Source organism: Salmo salar, chromosome 16 (genome assembly GCF_965601325.2).
Source record: "Salmo salar chromosome 16, fSalSal1, whole genome shotgun sequence".
Taxonomy (NCBI): Eukaryota; Metazoa; Chordata; class Actinopteri; order Salmoniformes; family Salmonidae; genus Salmo; species Salmo salar.
The window spans coordinates 55,737,501-55,761,159 of NC_138306.1; the positions used below are offsets into that span (position 1 = coordinate 55,737,501).

Genomic DNA, 23,659 nt, shown 5'->3' on the forward strand with positions numbered 1-23,659 from the left:
AAACCGAACAGCCCTGTTGTATACCTCATTCTCTGGGTTCCCGAATAGTCGCCACTTCACAAGTAATTACGTTTCAATTACGTTTCAATGATGTTTCAATTACGTTTCAATGATGTTTCAATGACGTTTTAATTACGTTTCAATTACGTTTCAATGATGTTTCAGTGACGTTTTATTTATGTTTCAATTACATTTCAATGATGTTTCAGTGACGTTTTAATTACGTTTCAATTACATTTCAATGATGTTTCAATGATGTTTCAATGACGTTTCAATGACGTTTCAATGACGTTTCAATTACGTTTCAATGATGTTTCAATGACGTTTCAATTACGTTTCAATTACGTTTCAGTGACGTTTTAATTACATTTCAATGATGTTTCAGTGACGTTTCAATTACGTTTCAATTACGTTTCAATGATGTTTCACTGACGTTTAAATTACGTTTCAATTACATTTCAATGATCGCATTGTCGTCTACAGCCGGCAAAAGCAACCATCATCTTTCTCTTTTCCTTCTTAATTATTTATCTCACAGCCAAAGACATGAATTACCGAGGAGAAGCTATGATTACGGCTTTCTGTGAATGAGACTGTGGTTGCAAATAGGCAAATGGTAAAAGTGTTATTTACAGAACAGACATAACAGACGTGGTCTATCTTTAACTTAATGTGTTTCTCAATACACGGCTACACTCGACTGAGGATGTTTATGACGATTATGTCAATCCAAGCAAAACAACCCTTTCAAGCGGGGCCAAATGGAAAACTGCAAAAGAATGTCAACCGATACCCTAGGCTTCCAACTAGACAACGCACCGACAACTCTGGAACAACCATCCTCAGGCAAAGTGGACAGCAGCAGTAGCGCAAGTCTTTGGAACATGTTACAAGAAGAGCCGTTTGACTCAGCCTTCAATTCACCACCCTGTTCTGGGTCAATCGAGTTTACCACAGAACTTTGACACTGCCGAGATACGGAGAAAGTGAGAAAATAACACCGATTTTATTTTTTTGGAAAGTTTTCTCTCTGAGGCTGAGGACTCTTAATTAGAGGCCTGATATGGATGTGGTGGAGACAGGCTATTAATCCAGCAGGACCCTGGAGATCTAGGGAGAGAGGGGGGCTTAGTTGAGGATAAACCACAGAGAAGGCTTTAATACTCGGGCTATCTGAGGGAACCGGCGGGGGAATCGATAATCACCAGCCAGGTCAATGGGACAAGAGAAAGCATAAAGTGTCAATGGGTATTTAGTTCAGTGTAATAAATCACCCGAGTGTACAAGAGAGAGATGTGTGTGTGTGTGTGTGTGTGTGTGTGTGTGTGTGTGTGTGTGTGTGTGTGTGTGTGTGTGTGTGTGTGTGTGTGTGTGTGTGTGTGTGTGTGTGTGTGTGTGTGTGTGTGTGTGTGTGTGTGTGCGCGTGCGTGCGTGTGTGTGTGTGTGCATGAGACCACGCGTGCGATACAAATACAGACACTTCTTGCCATCCTTGCTTACAAAACTTGAATGAATTAGGTAGGTCGTGTGAACAGCCAGGTCACCTGTGATACAAGTCAGTATTTGACATCCATCCATGTCTGAGGGACGTCGGGAGCTGACGTGGAAACCGGCCACTAGGGGTAACAGTGAGCGCTTTGCTAGGCCGTTGGGGGATGGGATAAGCGTCTCATTCCATCGGCTTGCAAGATCGAATCCAAAGTTGTTTTTGAGAGTTTTTGTTTTAAGCCTATCCCAAACCTTAACCCTAACCTTAACCATTCAGATTTAATGCCTAACCTTAAGATTTCAGAGTCAATACCTAAACTAAAACCTAAAGTTAAATAATTTGGAGTCAATACCAGGGGCGGAAATCCCGGGGGGGACGGGGGGGACACGACCCCCCCATCCTTGGAAAAATATGATTTGTCCCCCCCAAAATATCACTGAAACATAACTATGTAATTTAAATAATATTAATAATACGCAATGAAAGCAATTGTGCTGATTATAGACACTTAATAGCGTGTTTTTAAGTTTCAAAAGATTGCGACCCCCCCACCCTTTGCCTCACAATGTTTTGATCCACTGCCAGTTCCTTAGTTGGCAAGGTAACAGAGGGGTCGTATCTACTGTCTGAAAGGCACTCAATGAACGTAACTGACGTGAGGTTAATCCAGTCAATCGCGCACACACACTAGCTGAATAGCGCCCAAATATTAACTATTAAGCTAGCTAGTACCTATTCCATTTATGTTGCCTCGTCAAAGATGGAATCTTTGCTATCGTCAATTTATTCCAAGATCAGCATGCAGATGATGTAAGTTAGTGCTTCAAAGTCCCTGCGATAAGGTTAGCGATAAACTGAAGTCCAAACTGAACAGAACTACACTCTCTTCTAACATTGTCTTAAATATATTTAATGGTCTCGTTGCAAAAGCTAAATTGTCGCAAGGGAACTTTTATTTATTTATTTTATTTCACCTTTATTTAACCCGGGTAGCAAAGATTATAGCAAACACCACTGAAACGGAATTGGTGCTCGCTAGCTTTGCAAATTCAGCTATTGTTGGAAGCCAGCCAATATGAAACAAACTATTAAAATTACAAAAGGTTGCAGCATATGTTGTGTAAATGGTGAACTCATACAGCTGTCAAATCTTGTCATTTTAATCCGTTTCACATTTGCTAGCTACCTTTTAGATCGAAGCCCAAATAGAATGATAAAAGATAAGATGATAGAAGCCCATCTCCTACTGTAAATAACCTACACACTGTGTGTGTGTGTAGCCAGCCAGCCAGCCAGGTAGAAAAATGGCAGAAAAATAAAAGACGGACATCAGAGTATTTTTCAGTACACCAAAACGCAAAGTAAGAACCCTAGTAGCCTAATATCTCAAAGACTAGTTGATAAAATGTTCATAAGAAAGAAATGAAATTCTAATGGAAATGTTTCACAATGATGTCATTAGGCAGAGCAGGCAACAGATGGCACACAGACAGCAGAGTTGGGGACAGATATGCAGGGACAGACTGGCAGAGACAGGGAGTCTCAGGTAAGTTTGTTGAGTCTTTGTTTGGCAACATTATGAAAGGTTCTCCATTTTTTTGACTTGTAAAATAGGAACATAATTGGAAAATGCCATGGATACCCCCACTCTCAACTTAAACTGGTGACTGAACTAAGATTTGTTAAAGGTAATGGTATTGCTGTTGTGATTAGTTGTGTAGTTTTGGGTACCGGTAGTTAGGAGTACGGCAAACACCTTATTTCTTTGGTTCCTCAATATACATTTACCATATTACAATGTAGGCTATGTGTTACAGCACTACTTTTGGTGTCCCCCTCAGGAATTGCTCTTGAGAAAATTTAATGTAATTGTCCCCTCCAAAGTTGATATCAGATTTTCGCCCCTGGTCAATACCTAACCTGTTAGGGCTAGGGGGCAGCATTGACACGGCTGGATAAAAAACATACCCGATTTAATCTGGTTACCACTCCTACCCAGTAACTAGAATATGCATATACTTATTACATATGGATAGAAAACACCCTAAATTATCTAAAACTGTTTGAATGGTGTCTGTGAGTATAACAGAACTCAAATGGCAGGTCAAAACCTGAGAGATTCCTTTACAGGAAGTGGCCTGTCTGACCATTTGTTGAACTTCTTTTCCATCTCTATCATTTACTAAGGATCTCTGCTCTAACGTGACACTTCCCACGTCGTCCATAGGCGCTCAGAGCCCGGGAAAAAACAGAATGTCGTCATTCCAGCCCCAGGCTGAAACACATTATCGCCTTTCTCAAGTGGCCGATCAAGAGACACTAGCTTATGCGCGTGACCCCGACCGCCCCCGCTTTTGGGATTTTTGTTTGCCGAAAAGGAGATTCCCTGTCGGAATATTATCGCTTTTCTACGAGAAAAATGTCGTAAAAATTGATTTTAAACAGCGGTTGACATGCTTCGAAGTACGGTAATGGAATACTTAGAATTTTATTGTCACGAATTGCGCCATGCGCGTGACACTTCTTTACTATTTCGGATAGTGTCTGGAACGCACGAACAAAACGCCGCTATTCGGATATAACGATGGATTATTTTGGACCAAACCAACATTTGTTATTGAAGTAGCATTCCTGGGTGTGTATTCTGACGAAGACAACAAAAGGTAATGAAACTTTTATAATAGTAAATATGATTATGGTGAGTGCTAAACTTGCCGGGTGTCTAAATAGCGAGCCCGTGATGCCTGGGCTATGTACTTAGAATATTGCAAAATGTGCTTTCACCAAAAAGCTATTTTAAAATCGGACATATCGAGTGCATAGAGGAGGTCTGTATCTATAATTCTTAAAATAATTGTTATGCTTTTTGTGAACGTTTATCGTGAGTAATTTAGTAAAATGTTAGCGAATTCCGCGGAAGTTTGCGGGGGGTATGCTAGTTCTGAACGTCACATGCTAATGTAAAAAGCTGGTTTTTGATATAAATATGAACTTGATTGAACAAAACATGCATGTATTGTATAACATAATGTCCTAGGGTTGTCATCTGATGAAGATCATCAAAGGTGAGTGCTGCATTTAGCTGTCTTCTGGGTTTTGGTGACATTATATGCTGGCTTGAAAAATGGGTGTCTGATTATTTCTGGCTTGGTACTCTGCTGACATAATCTAATGTTTTGCTTTCGTTGTAAAGCCTTTTTGAAATCGGACAGTGTGGTTAGATTAACGAGAGTCTTGTCTTTAAATGGCTGTAAAATAGTCATATGTTTGAGAAATTGAAGTAATAGGATTTTTAAGGTTTTGAAAATCGCGCCACAGGATAGCAGTGGCTGTTACGTAGGTGGGACGAATTCGTCCCGCCTAGCCTAGAGAGGCTAAACTTAAACCTAATCTTGAAGATTTCAGAGTCAATAACTAAACTAAAACCTAAACTTAAATAATTTGGAGTTAATGCCTAAACTTAAACCTTAAACACTTTGAAATTGGAGGTCTTCAAAATCTCTCGAAATTTGACGTTTGAGAAACATGGATGAACGTCTAATTCTGACGTGAGACTGTGAGAGCGGGTTGCATCGATTTTGAACTAACTTGACAAGGAATGACCACATATGTTTCAATATTCAGTTCCTTTGCTTCCAAACTAAGAAATATAATGTGCCCAGCCATGTACAGACGATATGCCAACTCAACACGGGGCTTCCGAGTGGAGCAGCGGTCTAAGGCACTGCATCTCTGTGCTAGAGGCATCACTACAGACACCCTGGTTCAAATCCAGGCTGTATCACAACTGGCTGTGATTGTGAGTCCCATAGGGCAGTGCATAATAGGCCCAGCGTCGTCCGGGTTTGGCCGGGGTAGGCTGTCATTGTAAATAAGAATTTGTTCTTAACTGACTTGCCTAGTTAAATAGAAATAAACAACAAAAATTACTCATATGTATAGTTATAATGCTATACTGCGGTTAAGTACAATACATATTCAGTAGGAATGATTTATGTAACATCCACACTAGAACAAAGTTAAAGGCTCTAAATGTTACTTTCCGATTGACTGGGACATTGGTGCAGCAGGGACAAAGGATGTGAGGGTTTGACTTAAGACCTAAACCCAGCTCCAGACCTGCATACCAACCAAGGCAGGTAGTCTAGGATTAGCCATACATTCTAGTTGGCACACTAGTTTCCTCAAAGCTTAGGTTTATAGAAAAGTTAGCATGATGTGCCTTACTAGTCTGTAGGTTCACAGTTTGCTAACAGAACCATGCTAACAAAAGTCATTAGATATGTGAGCTCGAGTGAATATGACAGGCTACAAGCTACATAAAGGCTACATGCTAAAGGCTGTGAGCTACATAAAGGCTACATGCTATAGACTACATGCTAAAGGCTATGAGCTAAATAAGGGCTACATGCTATAGGCTACAGGCTAGGCATCCTGGTCGCTAGCTACACCTTGTTATCGGTGTCTGAAAATCTCCCTGGAGACAAACTGAGCCGAGAAAAAGACATTAACCCCTCGAGAGCTTGGAATTCCCCCTCCATCTGTTTGGGGAGAAATGGCATGCCACACACACACACACACACACACACACACACACACACACACACACACACACACATCAAAACACATAATGGACACACACAATGGTCACTTCACACTGCCGCACACGCAAACGATTTGGATTTGCATCAGGTCAAAGCAGCACCTCGTTGTGTCCTACTGGTGTGTCTCTGTCAGATCATAGCAACACGTTGTCCTACTGGTGTGTTTCTGTCAGATCATAGCAACACCTCGTTGTGTCCTACTGGTGTGTCTCTGTCAGGTCATAGCAACACGTTGTGTCCTACTGGTGTGTCTCTGTCAGGTCATAGCAACACGTTGTGTCCTACTGGTGTGTCTCTGTCAGGTCATAGCAACACGTTGTCCTACTGGTGTGTCTCTGTCAGATCATAGCAACACCTCGTTGTGTCCTACTGGTGTGTCTCTTTCAGGTCATAGCAACACGTTGTGTCCTACTGGTGTGTCTCTGTCAGGTCATAGCAACACGTTGTGTCCTACTGGTGTGTCTCTGTCAGGTCATAGCAACACGTTGTCCTACTGGTGTGTCTCTGTCAGATCATAGCAACACCTCGTTGTGTCCTACTGGTGTGTCTCTGTCAGGTCATAGCAACACGTTGTGTCCTACTGGTGTGTCTCTGTCAGATCATAGCAACACGTTGTCCTACTGGTGTGTCTCTGTCAGATCATAGCAACACGTTGTGTCCTACTGGTGTGTCTCTGTCAGGTCATAGCAACACGTTGTGTCCTACTGGTGTGTCTCTGTCAGATCATAGCAACACGTTGTCCTACTGGTGTGTCTCTGTCAGATCATAGCAACACGTTGTGTCCTACTGGTGTGTCTCTGTCAGGTCATAGCAACACGTTGTGTCCTACTGGTGTGTCTCTGTCAGGTCATAGCAACACGTTGTGTCCTACTGGTGTGTCTCTGTCAGGTCATAGCAACACGTTGTGTCCTACTGGTGTGTCTCTGTCAGATCATAGCAACACGTTGTGTCCTACTGGTGTGTCTCTGTCAGGTCATAGCAACACGTTGTGTCCTACTGGTGTGTCTCTGTCAGGTCATAGCAACACGTTGTCCTACTGGTGTGTCTCTGTCAGATCATAGCAACATGTTGTCCTACTGGTGTGTCTCTGTCAGATCATAGCAACACGTTGTGTCCTACTGGTGTGTTTCTGTCAGGTCAAAGCAACACGTTGTGTCCTACTGGTGTGTCTCTGTCAGGTCAAAGCAGCACCTCGTTGGGTCCTACTGGTGTGTCTGTCTCTAGACCCTCTAAGCCTGTTATGTCATGTGGAGAGAAGATGCTGCTCAGTCTGTGTTAGTCTCCCTCCCTCCCTCCATGCACACACGCACGCACGCACACACACACACAGAGACAGCTCCGCTGCAGACAAATGTAGAAGACAGGAAGAGGGGGCCTCCATGCACAGAGAGAGAAAGACAGACAATGACTCAGATCCGGACGAGTTGCTTCCCTCCCTTTCTCCTTCTCTCCCTCTCTCCGTTTTTCCCTCTCTCTCTCTCTCTCTCTCTCTTTCTCTCTCATCTCTCTTTCAGAAATAAATGCATTCCACCTCTGTACATTACCATCCGAAATAATAACCATCTGCCACAATTGCACTGCGATAAATAAATGCGGGCGTCGTAAATAAATAAAATACAAAAGAAGGGGAGTTCTGCCGAGCGAGACAGCAGGGGGCAAAAAGAAGACAAAAAGAGAGAGAAGAAGAATGAGACAACCACCGTCTGGTGGAGAGGAGGAAAATATATCAACAACACAATCATCCAACCCTCTGTTATTAGACAGGTAGGTGGAGAGGAGGAGGACGTTTCTACCATCCTGCATCGGACTGGTGGGGGTTTTTACGAGGAGGTGGGGGGAGGTCTGGACGAGGAGATGGGGAAGGGGTAAGAGGGAGGTCTGGACGAGGAGATGGGGGGAGGGGGTAAGAGGGAGGTCTGGACAGAGGAGATGGGGGAAGGGGTAAGAGGGGGGTCTGGATGAGGAGATGGGGGAGGGGGTAAGAGGGAGGTCTGGAAGAGGAGATGGGGTAAGAGGGAGGTCTGGATGAGGAGATGGGGGAGGGGGTAAGAGGGAGGTCTGGACGAGGAGATGGGGGAGGGGGTAAGAGGGAGGTCTGGGCGAGGAGATGGGGAGGGGTGAGAGGGAGGTCTGGCCGAGGAGATGGGGAGGGGGTAAGAGGGAGGTCTGGACGAGGAGATGGGGAAGGGGTAAGAGGGAGGTCTGGACAAGGAGATGGGGGAGGGGGTAAGAGGGAGGTCTGGACAAGGAGAGGGAGTGAGGGGTGAGAGGGAGGTCTGGATGAGGAGATGGGGGGGTGAGAGGGAGGTCTGGACAAAGAGATGGGGGGGTGATAGGGAGGACTGGATGAGGAGATGGTGGGGGGTGAGAGGGAGGTCTGGACAAGGAGAGGGGGGGAGGGGGTGAGAGGGAGGTCTGGACGAGGAGATGGGGGGTGAGAGGGAGGTCTGGACGAGAAGAGGGGGGTGATAGGGAGGTCTGGACAAAGAGATGGGGGGGTGATAGGGAGGACTGGATGAGGAGATGGTGGGGCGTGAGAGGGAGGTCTGGAAACCTGCTTGGGTTCGTGCCGTGGGGGAGATCTTTGTGGGCTATACTCAGCCTTGTCCCATGGTAGTAAGTTGGTGGTCTGTTGATATCCCTCTAGTGGTGTGGGGGCTGTGCTTTGGCAAAGTGGGTGGGGTTATATCCTGCCTGGTTGTCCCTATCCGGGTGTATTGTCGGACGGGGCCACAGTGTCTCCCGACTCCTCCTGTCTCAGCCTCCAGTATCTATGCTGCAGTAGTCTATGTGTCGGGGGGCTGGGGTCAGTTTGTTATATCTGGTGTAATTCTCCTGTCTTATCTGGTGTCCTGTGTGAATTTAACCTGTTAGGGCTAGGGGGCAGTATTTGCACGGCTGGATAAATATTTTTTATCCGATTTAATCTGGTTACTAATCCTACCCAGTAACTAGAATATGCATATACTTATTATATATGGATAGAAAACACTCTAAAGTTTCTAAAACTGTTTGAATGGTGTCTGTGAGTATAACAGAACTCATTTGGCAGGCAAAACCCTGAGACATTTTCTGACAGGAAGTGGATACCTGATGTGTTGTATTACCTTTAAACCTATCCCATTGAAAAACACAGGGGCTGAGGAATATTTTGGCACTTCCTATTGCTTCCACTAGATGTCACCAGCCTTTACAAAGTGTTTTGAGTCTTCTGGAGGGAGATCTGACCGAACAAGAGCCATGGAACGATGATGGCCCATTAGACACCTGGCGCGCGAGTTCATGTTGGGTACCCTCGTTCCAATACGTTATAAAAGAGTATGCATTCGTCCACCTTGAATATTATTCATGTTCTGGTTAAAAAAGGCCCTAATGATTTATGCTATACAACGTTTGACATGTTTGAACGAACGTAAATATATTTTTTCCCCTCGTTCATGACGAGAAGTCCGGCTGGCTTAGATCATGTGCTAACAAGACGGAGATTTTTGGACATAAATGATGAGCTTTTTTGAACAAAACTACATTCGTTATGGACCTGTGATACCTGGAAGTGACATCTGATGAAGAGAATCAAAGGTAATGGATTATTTACATAGTATTTTCGATTTTAGATCTCCCCAACATGACGTCTAGTCTGTATCGCAACGCGTATTTTTCTGGGCGCAGTGCTCAGATTATTGCAGAGTGTGATTTCCCAGTAAGGTTATTTTTAAATCTGGCAAGTTGATTGCGTTCAAGAGATGTAAATCTATAATTCTTTAAATGACAATATAATATTTTACCAATGTTTTCTAATTTTAATTATTTAATTTGTGGTGTTGACTTGAATGCCGGTTATTGGAGGGAAACGATTTCCTCAACATCAATGCCATAGTAAAACGCTGTTTTTGGATATAAATATGAACTTGATAGAACTAAAAATGCATGCATTGTCTAACATAATGTCCTAGGAGTGTCATCTGATGGAGATTGTAAAAGGTTAGTGCATCATTTTAGCTGGTTTTATGGTTTTGGTGACCCTGTCTTTGAATTGACAAAACATTACACACAACTCTTGTAAATGTACTGTCCTAACATACTCTAAATTTATGCTTTCGCCGTAAAACCTTTTTGAAATCGTAAAACGTGGTTAGATTAAGGAGATGTTTATCTTTCAAAGGGTGTAAAATAGTTGTATGTTTGAAAAATTTGAATTTTGACATTTATTTGGATTCAAATTTGCCGCTCTTGAAATGCACCTGCTGTTGATGGAGTGCACCACGGGTGGGACGCTATCGTCCCACCTAGCCCATAGAGGTTAAGTATGTTTCCTCTAATTATCTCTCTCTCCCTCTTCCCTCCTCCCAGAGGACATGAACCCTAGGACCATGCCTCAGGACTACCTGGCCTGATGACTCCTTGCTGTCCCCAGTCCACCTGGTCGTGCTGCTGCTCCAGTTTCAACTGTTCTGCCTGCGGTTATGGAACCCTGACCTGTTCACCGGACGTGCTACCTGTCCCAGACCTGCTGTTTTCAACTCTCTAGAGACAGCAGGAGCGGTAGAGATACTCTGAATGATCGGCTATGAAAAGCCAACTGACATTTACTCCTGAGGTGCTGACCTGTATCACCCTCTACAACCACTGTGATTATTATTATTTGACCATGCTGGTCATCTATGAACATTTGAACATCTTGGCCATGTTCTGTTATAATCTCCACCCGGCACAGCTAGAAGAGGACTGGCCACCCCTCAGAGCCTGGTTCCTCTCTAGGTTTCTTCCTAGGTTCTGGCCTTTCTAGGGAGTTTTTCCTAGCCACCCCTCATAGCCTGGTTCCTCTCTAGGTTTCTTACTAGGTTCTTGCCGTTCTAGGGAGTTTTTCCTAGCCACCGTGCTTCTACATCTGCATTGCTTGCTGTTTGGGGTTTTAGGCTGGGTTTCTTTATAGCACTTTGTGACATCGGCTGATGTAAAAAGGGCTTCATAAATATATTTGACTGAATTAATGCTAAATTACCGCTGTGTCTCCCTGTATTAGTGCTAAGTTACCGCTGTGTCTCCCTGTATTAGTGCTAAGTTACCGCTGTGACTTCCTGTATTAGTGCTAAGTTATCGCTGTGACTTCCTGTATTAGTGCTAAGTTATCGCTGTGACTTCCTGTATTAGTGCTAAGGAAGTAAAGTAGGCGTTGGAGGGTTGGGGGGAGGAGAGTGTAGTGGGGGAGGGAGTATGGAGGTCAGGAGTCCACACAAAGGTGAGGGGTTCGTGCTTTTTTGATGTGAAACACAAAGAGGCACACACATGTGCTGTCAAACACACACACTCCGACAACTTACCCCAGTTTCAGGGTGAGCGGTCCAGGCTAGCTCGGTTGTGGCCCACTTGGTATCCATTAATGTTTCTGAAATCAGACGAAAAGAGAGAAACACTTTAACCAAAGAGGAACCCGACACAGACAAAGATAATAAAACCCTCAACAGTTACCAAGATAACGGGATCGTAAAAAAAAAGACCAGTTCCTTCTGAAGTATTCTACCATAATGAATAGGAGCATTGATGTTCCCCCAGCAGCCCTGAACACAGCATGCTGAACCCAAACCCAGGGAGATGACGTAAGACAGTCACTACTCAGTAAACTGCTAAATTTAAATAATTAGCTGAGAAAGAAATACAACATTTTGCGTAACAACGAGCAGTTAGTGTGAAACGGCTGTGAAGGAACAAGACAATCTCCTAAGTAGGTGATCCGGAAGGTGTTGTTTATGTTTTTTTAATAGGTATTCTCATCTTACTCATTTCATTTAATTACAGGGCTAAGGAAAAAAACGTGAGTATCACTGAGAGACTATTATGTGATCGAGGACACACACACACACACACACACACACACACACACGTTGAGGTAAGAAGTTGTAAACCTTAAGGAAAGAATATATATATATGCTTGTAAGTAAACATTTCACTGTAAGGTGACTACACCTGTTGTATTCGGCGCATGTGACTAATTACATTTGATTAGATTTTGCTTTTGGATAAGGGTGCCATAAACCCAGAGAAGCGCAGAAGAAAATCTGTTCACCCGGAACAGAGGTCAATATACTTCAATTTCCCTCACTTTTTAAAAAAACTAACCAATCCCTTCTTTTCACTTTCTCTTCTTTCTCTCTCTTCTCTCTCTCTAACTCTTTCTCCCTCTACTCCTTCCTTCTTTCCATTGCCTAGGCAAACAGGCTCGCTGTGAGAGAGAGAGAGAGAGAGAGAGAAGAGGGTGAGCGAGGTGAAGGGAACACTATAAATGAACTCTTTTACTACCTGGCACTTGGGAAGCAGTATTTAGCAACTGTTATTATCCTACCACTCCGCTGTTCTACAAGACAGTAAAGACGATGGAACGGTGCGATGCCAAAAAGTTAACCAATGTTTGCATGTTGGCTCTCCCTCAAGCTTTGTCTCTGACTGTAAAATTGCAAGATGTTCCTTTTTTTTCCACATACACCTTCCTTTTCGCGAGGTGTTGGGGGAAAAATATACGACGCGAGGTGTTGGGGGAAAAATATACGACATTATAAAATGTGCAAAAAACACACACATTTCTTTCCACAGGGCCGGGGGGGTGAGACAGAGATGCAGCTTAAGCCCCACCCTCTTCAACATATATATCAACGAATTGGCAAGGGCACTAGAACAGTCTGCAGCACCCGGCCTCACCCTACTAGAATCTGATGTCAGATATCTACTGTTTGCTGATGATCTGGTGCTTGCGGTCCCCAACTAAGGAGGGCCTACAGCAGCACCTAGATCTTCTGCACAGATTCTGTCAGACGTGGGCCCTGACAGTGAATCTCAGTAAGACCAAAATAATGGTATTCTAAAAAAGGTCCAGTTGCCAGGACCACAAATACAAATTCCATCTAGACACCGTTAACCTAGAGCAAACAAAAAACAATACATACCTCGGCCTAAACATCAGCGCCACAGGTAACTTCCACAAAGCTGTGAATGATCTGAGAGACAAGGCAAGAAGGACTTTCTATGCCATCAAAAGGAACATCAAATCCGACATACTAATTAAGATCTTGCTGAAAATACTTGAATCAGATATTGAACCCATTGCCCTTCATGGTTGTGGGGTCTGGGGTCTGCTCACCAATCAATAATTCACAAAATGGGACAAACACCAAATTGAGACTCTGCATGCCGAAGTCTGCAAAAATGTGCTCTGTGTACAACGTAAAACACCAAATAATGCATGCAGAGCTGAATCAGGCTAATTATCAAAATCCAGAAAAGAGCCGTTAAATTCTAAAACCATATAAAAGGAAGCGATTCCCAAACCTTCCATAACAAACCCATCAACCTACAGAGAAATAAACCTGGAGAAGAGCCCCCAAAGCAAGCTGGTCCTGGGGCTCTGTTCACAAACACAAACAGATCCCACAGAGCCCCAGGACAGCAACACAATTAGACCCAACCAAATCATGAGAAAACAAAAAGAGAATTACTTGACACTTTGGAAAGAATTTACCAAAAAACAGAGCAAACTAGAATGCTATTTGGCCCTAAACAGAGAGTACACAGTGGCAGAATACCTGACCACTGTGACTGACCCAAACCTAAGGAAAGCTTTGACTATGTACAGACTCAGTGAGCATAGCCTTGCTATTGAGAAAGGTCGCCGAAGGCAGACCTGTCTCTCAAGAGAAGACAGGCTATGTGCACACTGCCCACAAAATGAGGTGGAAACTGAGCTGCACTTCCTAACCTCCTGCCAAATGTATGACCATATTAGAGACACATAATTCCCTCAGATTACACTAACCCACAAAGAATTCGAAAACAAATCCAACTTTGATAAATTCCCATATCTTATGGGTGAAATACTACAGTGTGCAATTACAGCAGAAATAATTGTGACCTGTTGCCGCAAGAAAAGGGCAACCAGTGAAGAACAAACACCATTGTAAATAAAATCTATATTTATGTTTATTTATTATCACTTTTGTACTTTAACTATTTGCACATCGTTACAACACTGTATATAGACATCATGTGACATTTTGAAATGTCTATATTATTTTGGAACTTTTGTGAGTATAATGTTTACTGTACATTTTTGATTGTTTATTTCACTTTTGTTTATTATCAATTTCACTTGCTTGCTATTCACTTGCTATTTACACTTGCAATGTAAATATATGTTTCCCATGCCATTAAAGCACTTACATTTAATTGAATTGACGTTATGTTTCTTATCCTCTCTCTACCTCTCTTGACAGGAAATTTGACATGAAAAAGGGACCTACAGAAAGTAACATTTTTCCCACTGTCGAAACACTAATGCTGCCAAACACAGATATTCTCTCATCGTACCAAAGACCTCTCTATGGGAGTAGCGTCTGCCAAAATGTTCCATTAATGTCACCCTGTTAGGTTTGAGTGACAATGACTGAGAGATAGTGTCAGTGTGTACATGTTATGATGCCATGATGTTGTGATGTCAGTATGGCATGTCATCAAATCAAATCACATTTTATTGGTCACGTACACATGGTTAGCAGATGTTAATGCGAGTGTAGGAAAATGCTCGTGCTTCTAGTTCCGACCGTGCAGTAATATCTAACAAGTAATTTAACAATTTCACAACAACTACCTAATGCACACAAGTGTAAATGAATGAATAAGAATATGTACATATAAATATATGGATGAGCGATGGCCGAACGGCATAGGCAAGGTGCAGTAGATGGTATAGAGTACAGTATATGCATATGAGATGAGTAATGTAGGGTATGTAAACATTATATAAAGTGGCATTGTTTAAAGTGACTAGTGATACATTTATTACATCCAATTTTTTATTATTAAAGTGGCTAGAGATTTGAGTCAGTATGTTGGCAGCAGCCACTCAATATTAGTGATGGCTGTTTAACAGGCTGATGGCCTAAAGATAGAAGCTGTTTTTCAGTCTCTCGGTCCCAGCTTTGATGCACCTGTACTGACCTCGCCTTCTGGATGATAGCGGGTAGTTTGTCCCCTGTGATGCGTTGTGCAGACCTCACTACCCTCTGGAGAGCCTTACGGTTGTGGGCGGAGCAGTTGCCGTACCTGGCAGTGATACAGCCCGACAGGATGCTCTCGATTGTGCATCTGTAAAAGTTTGTGAGGGTTTTAGGTGACAAGCCAAATTTCTTCAGCCTCCTGAGGTTGAAGAGGCGCTGTTGCGTCTTCTTCACCACTCTGTCTGTGTGGGTGGACCATTTCAGTTTGTCTGTGATGTGTGCACCGAGGAACTTAAAACTTTCCACATTCTCCACTACTGTCCCTTCGATGTGGATAGGGGGTGCTCCCTCTGCTGTTTCCTGAAGTCCACAATCATCTCCTTTGTTTTGTTGACGTTGAGTGTGAGGTTATTTTCCTGACACCACACTCCGAGGGCCCTCACTTCCTCCCTGTTGGCCGTCTCGTCGTTGTTGGTAATCAAGCCTACCACTGTAGTGTCGTCTGCAAACTTGATGATTGAGTTGGAGGCGTGCATGGCCACGCAGACATGGGTGAACAGGGAGTACAGGAGAGGGCTGAGAACATACCCTTGTGGGGCCCCAGTGTTGAGGATCAGTGGGGTGGAGATGTTGTTACCTACCCTCACCACCTGGGGGCGGCCCGTCAGAAAGTCCAGGACCCAGTTGCACTGGGTGGGGTCGAGACCCAGGGTCTCGAACTTAATGACGAGTTTGGAGGGCACTATGGTGTTAAATGCTGAGCTGTAATCGTTGAGCAACATTCTTACATATGTATTCCTTTTGTCCAGATGGGTTAGGGCAGTGTGCAGTGTGATTGCGATTGCGTCGTCTGTGGACCTATTGAGGCAGTAAGCAAATTGAAGTGGGTCTAGGGTGTCAGATAGGGTGGAGGTGACTAGTCTCTCAAAGCACTTCATGATGACGGAAGTGAGTGCTACGGGGTGATAGTCGTTTATCTCAGTTACCTTAGCTTTCTTGGGAACAGGAACACTGGTGGCCATCTTGAAGCATGTGGGAACAGCAGACTGGGATAGGGATTGATTGAATATGTCCATAAATACACCAGCCAGCTGGTCTGCGCATAATCTGAGGATGCCGTCTTGGCCGGCAGCCTTGCAAGGGTTAACACGTTTAAATGTTTTACTCATGTTGGCCGAAGTGAATGAGAGCCCATCATGCTGTCAGTGTGTCATGATGATGTTATGATGTCAGCATGTCATTATGTCATGATGTCATGATGTCAGTATGTCAGTATGTCATGATGTCAGTATGTCATGATGTCAGTATGTCAGTATGTCATGATTTCATGTCAGTATGTCATGATGTCATGATGTCAGTATGTCATGATGTCATGATGTCCGTATGTCAGTTGATCCATTTAGCGAGAACTTCCTCTTGTGACTCGTAACATTACACTGTGTTATTTTCAGACCATTTAAAAGCCGGCCAACACACAGTGAGATGATGAGGTACTTAGCGGCCCGGTTTCACTGTAGTACCTAGTCTATTAAAACAGGTAATGTACAGCAAATACTGTCTCATTACTGCTGACCTCACCTATATAATGACAGTGTGTGGTAGACACACACACAGACAGTGAAGGCAGTGAAGGCACACAGTGAGTCTGTCCATCCTCACTATGGAAATGCAATACAATCACTATGAGCACTATCTACTTCCATACAAAATGAAAGACAAGACAACCAAAATTTGTTTTTTTTCTGGGCCATGGCATAAAAAGGATTTGCACAGAGAGCAAACACCACTAATGTGAGAGAGAGAGAGAAAGAGAGGTCTATTCACATAGAGCAAACACCACTAACGTGAGAGAGAGAGAGGTGTATTCACATAGAGCAAACACCACTAACACGAGAGAGAGAGAGAGAGAGAGAGAGAGAGAGAGAGAGAGAGAGAGAGTGACAGAGAGAGGAAGGCATATTCACATAGAGCAAACACCACTAACGAGAGAGAGAGAGAGAGAGAGAGAGAGAGAGAGAGAGAGAGAGAGAGAGAGAGAGAGAGAGAGAGAGAGAGAGAGAGAGAGAGAGAGACTGAGAGAGAGAGGAAGGCGTATTCACATAGAGCAAACACCACTAACGTGAGAGAGAGAGAGGTGTATTCACATAGAGCAAACACCACTAACACGAGAGAGAGAGAGAGAGAGAGAGAGAGAGAGAGAGAGAGAGAGAGAGAGTGACAGAGAGAGGAAGGCATATTCACATAGAGCAAACACCACTAACGAGAGAGAGAGAGAGAGAGAGAGAGAGAGAGAGAGAGAGAGAGAGAGAGAGAGAGAGAGAGAGAGAGAGACTGAGAGAGAGAGGAAGGCGTATTCACATAGAGCAAACACCACTAACGTGAGAGAGAGAGAGGTGTATTCACATAGAGCAAACACCACTAACACGAGAGAGAGAGAGAGAGAGAGAGAGAGAGAGAGAGAGAGAGAGAGAGAGTGACAGAGAGAGGAAGGCATATTCACATAGAGCAAACACCACTAACGAGAGAGAGAGAGAGAGAGAGAGAGAGAGAGAGAGAGAGAGAGAGAGAGAGAGAGAGAGAGAGAGAGAGAGAGAGGAAGGCATATTCCAAAACAAAACAGCAAAGCCTTCCAAAACCACGCTGGCAAAATGTCTGTTTTACTATGGGACACCACAATCTCAGAGGGGAAAGCTTGAGGATGCCACAACAGAGGGTAAAATATCTATAGAGTAACACTATTAAAGATGGTGTCATTAAGCAGAGTAGTACATCAACTGGGGCAGTTGTCTTTGGGACAGCGGACAAACTTACACGCACATTTATTGCAGTAAAAACCTCATATTGGGAGGTGGCAATCTGAATAGCCCATCGAAGAGCCTCATTAGAGAGCCCATCACAGAGCCCATCACAGAGCCCATCACAGAGCCCATCACAGAGCCCATCAGAGAGCCCATCAGAGAGCCCATCACAGAGCCCATCAGAGAGCCCATCAGAGAGCCCATCACAGAGCCCATCACAGAGCCCATCACAGAGCCCATCACAGAGCCCACCACAGAGCCCATCAGAGAGCCCATCAGAGAGCCCACCACAGAGCCCATCATAAAGCCCATCATAGAGCCCATCACAGAGCCCATCAGAGAGCCCACCACAGAGCCCATCACAGAGCCCATCACAGAGCCCACCACAGAGCCCACCACAGAGCCCATCAGAGAGCTCATCAGAGAGCCCATCAGAGAGCCCACCACAGAGCCCATCACAGAGCCCATCAGAGAGCCCATCATAGAGCCCATCAGAGAGCTCATCAGAGAGCCCATCAGAGAGCCCATCAGAGAGCCCATCGAAGAGCCCATCAGAGAGCTCATCAGAGAGCTCATCAGAGAGCCCATCAGAGAGCTCATCAGAGAGCCCATCAGAGAGCCCATCAGAGAGCTCATCAGAGAGCCCATCAGAGAGCTCATCAGAGAGCTCATCAGAGAGCCCATCAGAGAGCTCATCAGAGAGCTCATCAGAGAGCCCATCAGAGAGCTCATCAGAGAGCTCATCAGAGAGCTCATCAGAGAGCCCATCAGAGAGCCCATCAGAGAGCTCATCAGAGAGCCCATTGGAACTCACAGATGGATCATTGCTTTTATGCAATTAATCCAGCTATCCATCCTTCTCTTTATTTCTCTTTCTCTTTCTCTCCATTTCCATCTCTTAATTTACTCTCTTCATGTGAAGCTTTTACTCCTAGTGACTAGAATGATGGATGCAACACTAAGTCTGGTCAGAGATACATTTTTTTCCAACCACCTGTACTGCTCTGGTCAAGATGGGCTGAAGATCCAACCACCTGTACTGTTCTGGTCAAAAAGTGTTATTTAGGATGTAGTTCAGCTCTGGATCAGCACTGAGAGGTGGGGAAGAGGACACATCAGTACTCACTGATCCCTGGTTCATACACAGAGGATATAAACACGACTCACTGATCCCTGGTTCATACACAGAGGATATAAACACGACTGACTGATCCCTGGTTCATACACAGAGGATATAAACACGACTCACTGATCCCTGGTTCATACACAGAGGATATAAACACGACTCACTGATCCCTGGTTCATACACAGAGGATATAAACACGGCTCACTGACCCCTGGTTCATACACAGAGGATATAAACACGGCTCACTGATCCCTGGTTCATACACAGAGGATATAAACACGGCTCACTGACCCCTGGTTCATACACAGAGGATATAAACACGGCTCACTGACCCCTGGTTCATACACAGAGGATATAAACACGACTCACTGACCCCTGGTTCATACACAGAGGATATAAACACGGCTCACTGATCCCTGGTTCATACACAGAGGATATAAACACGGCTCACTGACCCCTGGTTCATACACAGAGGATATAAACACGGCTCACTGACCCCTGGTTCATACACAGAGGATATAAACACGGCTCACTGACCCCTGGTTCATACACAGAGGATATAAACACGGCTCACTGATCCCTGGTTCATACACAGAGGATATAAACACGGCTCACTGACCCCTGGTTCATACACAGAGGATATAAACACGACTCACTGACCCCTGGTTCATACACAGAGGATATAAACACGGCTCACTGACCCCTGGTTCATACACAGAGGATATAAACACGACTCACTGACCCCTGGTTCATACACAGAGGATATAAACACGACTCACTGACCCCTGGTTCATACACAGAGGATATAAACACGGCTCACTGACCCCTGGTTCATACACAGAGGATATAAACACGGCTCACTGACCCCTGGTTCATACACAGAGGATATAAACACGGCTCACTGACCCCTGGTTCATACACAGAGGATATAAACACGGCTCACTGACCCCTGGTTCATACACAGAGGATATAAACACGGCTCACTGACCCCTGGTTCATACACAGAGGATATAAACACGACTCACTGACCCCTGGTTCATACACAGAGGATATAAACACGGCTCACTGACCCCTGGTTCATACACAGAGGATATAAACACGGTGAAACATGAAGGATAAAGGTAAGAGAACTGACGCAGGCACACATATAAACAAGGACACACACAGTCACGTTGGCAAGCAGATACACATATACACACACACATATACACACATATACACACACACATATACACACACACACACATACACACACACATATACACACACACATATACACACACACATATACACACACACATATACACACACACATATACACACACACATATACACACACACACATACACACACACATATACACACACACATATACACACACACATATACACACACACATATACACACACACATATACACACACACATATACACACACACACAGCGTCCAGGGTTACAAACCTCTTAACATGGTGATGTGTTTAAACAACCAGGCTTCTTGTACAAAGAACAAAGGGAAAGAAGGAATGGGGGGGAGAGGCAAAACCACCATTATTGACCCAAAAGAATGTGTTCTGGTTTCACAGGCCTAACTCCAGACTAGAAGGAGCAGACAGGTGATGGATTATCTAGCAGTGTCTTGCTAGTACCTACAACAATTTATTATTATTTATTTTTTTGCAAGTAGCCTCTTTTCATGGTTGACCCCCCTCAGGACACAAATACATACCGAACCAACTGTAAAATACACAACTCAAGCAAACAGTATATTTCCATGTCCGATTGTGTTTCAACGGGACAGTTAAAGGAAGATTTTTTTTTATAATTTGGTAGGGAATATCAGGGGATAGTTGTTGGTGTTCATCCTGAAGGTTAAATGTTGTGTTAGTTAGTTCAATTTCACTAGCGCTAATTAGCATACTGTGGTATTAGCCTGTCTGCAAAATTGTAACGACAAGGATTTTAGTTTTCAGCAAAAAAGCACTGAAGACACTAAATCAAATAAAAAAAAGTGTTATTTGTCACATGCGTCGAATACAACAGAACAGGTCTAGACTTAACCGTGAAATGGTTATGCTTACTTATGAGCGCTTTCCCAACAATACAGCGTTAAAAAGTAAGAACATTTTGTGAATAAAAATAAAAACAAAATAGTAACAGAATAAAATAACAATAACGAGGCTATATAGAAGGACTACCGATGCAGGGTTACAGGGTTAGTTAAGGTAAATGTGGTTCTCGTCTCGTGTCCGTGTTTTTTTGCCAGTTAATTATCATGTTCATCTCATCCCGAGCGTCTTTGTTGTATCATTCCAGAGAAACGCATCAGCTAGCCCACGCTGGTGCCAAATACTGGAGCTCTGTTTAGTAACAACACAGAGAAATGTGTCAACACCGTCGAGAAGACCCCCAACGTTAAACGTATTAGCCATATATTAGACTGATTACTTTTGTTGGAAAGGGAAAGGCAGACTTAGAAAGGAAAAGAGAGAGAGAGAGAGAGAGAGAGAGAGAGAGAAATAGAGAGGGGAGAGAGAACTCCTATTAAAATTCAAATGGGGCAGGCAGCCTCTCTTCCTTTGTACCGCAGTAGAGTGCCATGATAAGGAGAGGACCCTCGTTTTGTGCCGGGCCCCACTGCTTCAATAATTGGTTGATGGGTTTTGATGTAGGTGGCTGTGGTGGTCCCCCTGTTCCCCTCTGTGGAATTCCCTCAAAATACCCCCTCCCCAAAATCACACCTCCCCCTAGCCACCCATACTCTCACCCTTGCCACTCGCTTTCACTCACGCCACAATGGCTGTTGCAGAGTGCAGGCCTCTGTGTACTAACAGGGTCCTACTGTCAATGCAGGGGAAATGAACTCCCTCACTGCGTGGCCACAACAATGAACACAGTCTTCAGGGGCCACACTGTTTGTTAGCCCCCCCCCCCCCCATTTACTTGACTCCTAGACTGAATAGTGTTTCCTCTGACTGTCTGTCTCATCTCTTGGCCCAGCTTGCCTTTTTTCAGCAGCGTTTATTAAATGGTGACAGTGTCGTGACTCTAGGATACGATGTGATTAGTAGACGCTAAACACGGCTGCTAGAATCTTGACTTGAACCAAAAACTTTGATCATATTACTCCAGTGCTAGCCTCTCTACTCTGGCTTCCTGTTAAGGTAAGGGCTGATTTCAAGGTTTTACTGCTAGGTTTTACTGCTAACCTATTACATGGGCTTGCTCCTACCTATCTTTCCGATTTGGTCCTGCCGTACATACCTACATGTACGCTACGGTCACAAGACGCAGGCCTCATTACTGTCCCTAGAATTTCTAAGCAAACAGCTGGAGGCAGGGCTTTCTCCTATAGAGCTCCGTTTTTATGGAATGGTCTGCCTACCCATGTGAGAGACACAGACTCAGTCTCAACCTTTAAGTCATTATTGAAGACTCATCTCTTCAGTAGGTCCTATGATTGAGTGTAGTCTGGCCCAGGAGTGTGAAGGTGAACGGAAAGGCACTGGTTCCCCTCTCCCCACTGGGATTCTCTGCCTCTAACCCTATTACAGGGGCTGAGTCACTGGCTTACTGGTGTTCTTCCATGCCGTCCCTAGGAGGGGTGCGTCACTTGAGTGTGTTGAGTCACTGACGTGGTCTTCCTGTCTGGGTTGGCGCCCCCCTCGGGTTTATGCCATGGGGGAGATCTTTGTGGGCTATACTCGGCCTTGTCTCAGGATGGTAAATTGGTGATTGAAGATATCCCTCTCGTGGTGTGGGGGCTGTGCTTTGGCAAAGTGGGTGGGGTTATATCCTGCCTGTTTGGCCCTGTCCGGGGGTATCACCGGAAGTGGCCACAGTGTCTCCCGACCACTCCTGTCTCAGCCTCCAGTATTTATGCTGCAGTAGTTTATGTGTCGGGGAGCTAGGGTCAGTCTGTTTTAATCTGGAGTATTTCTCCTGTTTTATCCGGTGTCCTGTGTGAATTTAAGTATGCTCTCTCTAATTCTCTCTCTTTCTCTCTTTTCCTCTCTTTCTTTCTCTCTTTATCTCTTTCTTTCTCTCTCGGAGGACCTGACCCCTAGGACCGTGCCTCAGGACTACCTGGCCTGATGACTCCTTGCTGTCCCCAGTCCACCTGGCCGTTCTGCTGCTCCAGTTTCAACTGTTCTGCCTGAGGCTATGGAACCCTGACCTGTTCACCGGACGTGCTACCTGTCCCAGACCTGCTGTTTTCAACTCTCTAGAGACTGCAGGAGCAGTAGAGATACTCTGAATGATCGGCTATGAAAAGCCAACTGACATTTACTACTGAGGTGCTGACCTGTTGCACCCTCGACAACTACTGTGATTATTATTATTTGACCCTGCTGGTCATCTATGAACATTTGAACATCTTGGCCATCTGTTATAATCTCCACCCGGCACAGCCAGAAGAGGACTGGCCACCCCTCACAGCCTGGTTCCTCTCTAGGTTTCTTCCTAGTTTCTGGCCTTTCTAGGGAGTTTTTCCTAGCTTCTACACATGCATTGCTTGCTGTATGGGGTTTTAGGCTGGGTTTCTGTACAGTACTTTGTGACATCAGCTGATGTAATAAGGGCTTTTTAAAAAGAAATGATTGTTTGATTGATTTGATTTCGACAGCAGCCTAGACAGGGGTCGAGACAGTAAAGTAA

At 44.4% G+C, this 23,659-nt stretch overlaps 1 protein-coding gene across 14 annotated transcripts in view; it reads right to left on the reverse strand.

The window, feature by feature from the left end:
- Nucleotides 1-23,659, reverse strand: part of ephb3b (eph receptor B3b) — a 120,175-nt gene that overhangs the window by 58,497 nt on the left and 38,019 nt on the right. For all 14 annotated transcript variants that reach the window (XM_045697425.2, XM_045697429.2, XM_045697419.2 and 11 more), the window contains exon 2: nucleotides 11,415-11,479. In XM_045697425.2, the coding sequence (XP_045553381.1) occupies nucleotides 11,415-11,479 (65 nt within the window). The remainder of the gene's footprint in view (nucleotides 1-11,414; nucleotides 11,480-23,659) is intronic.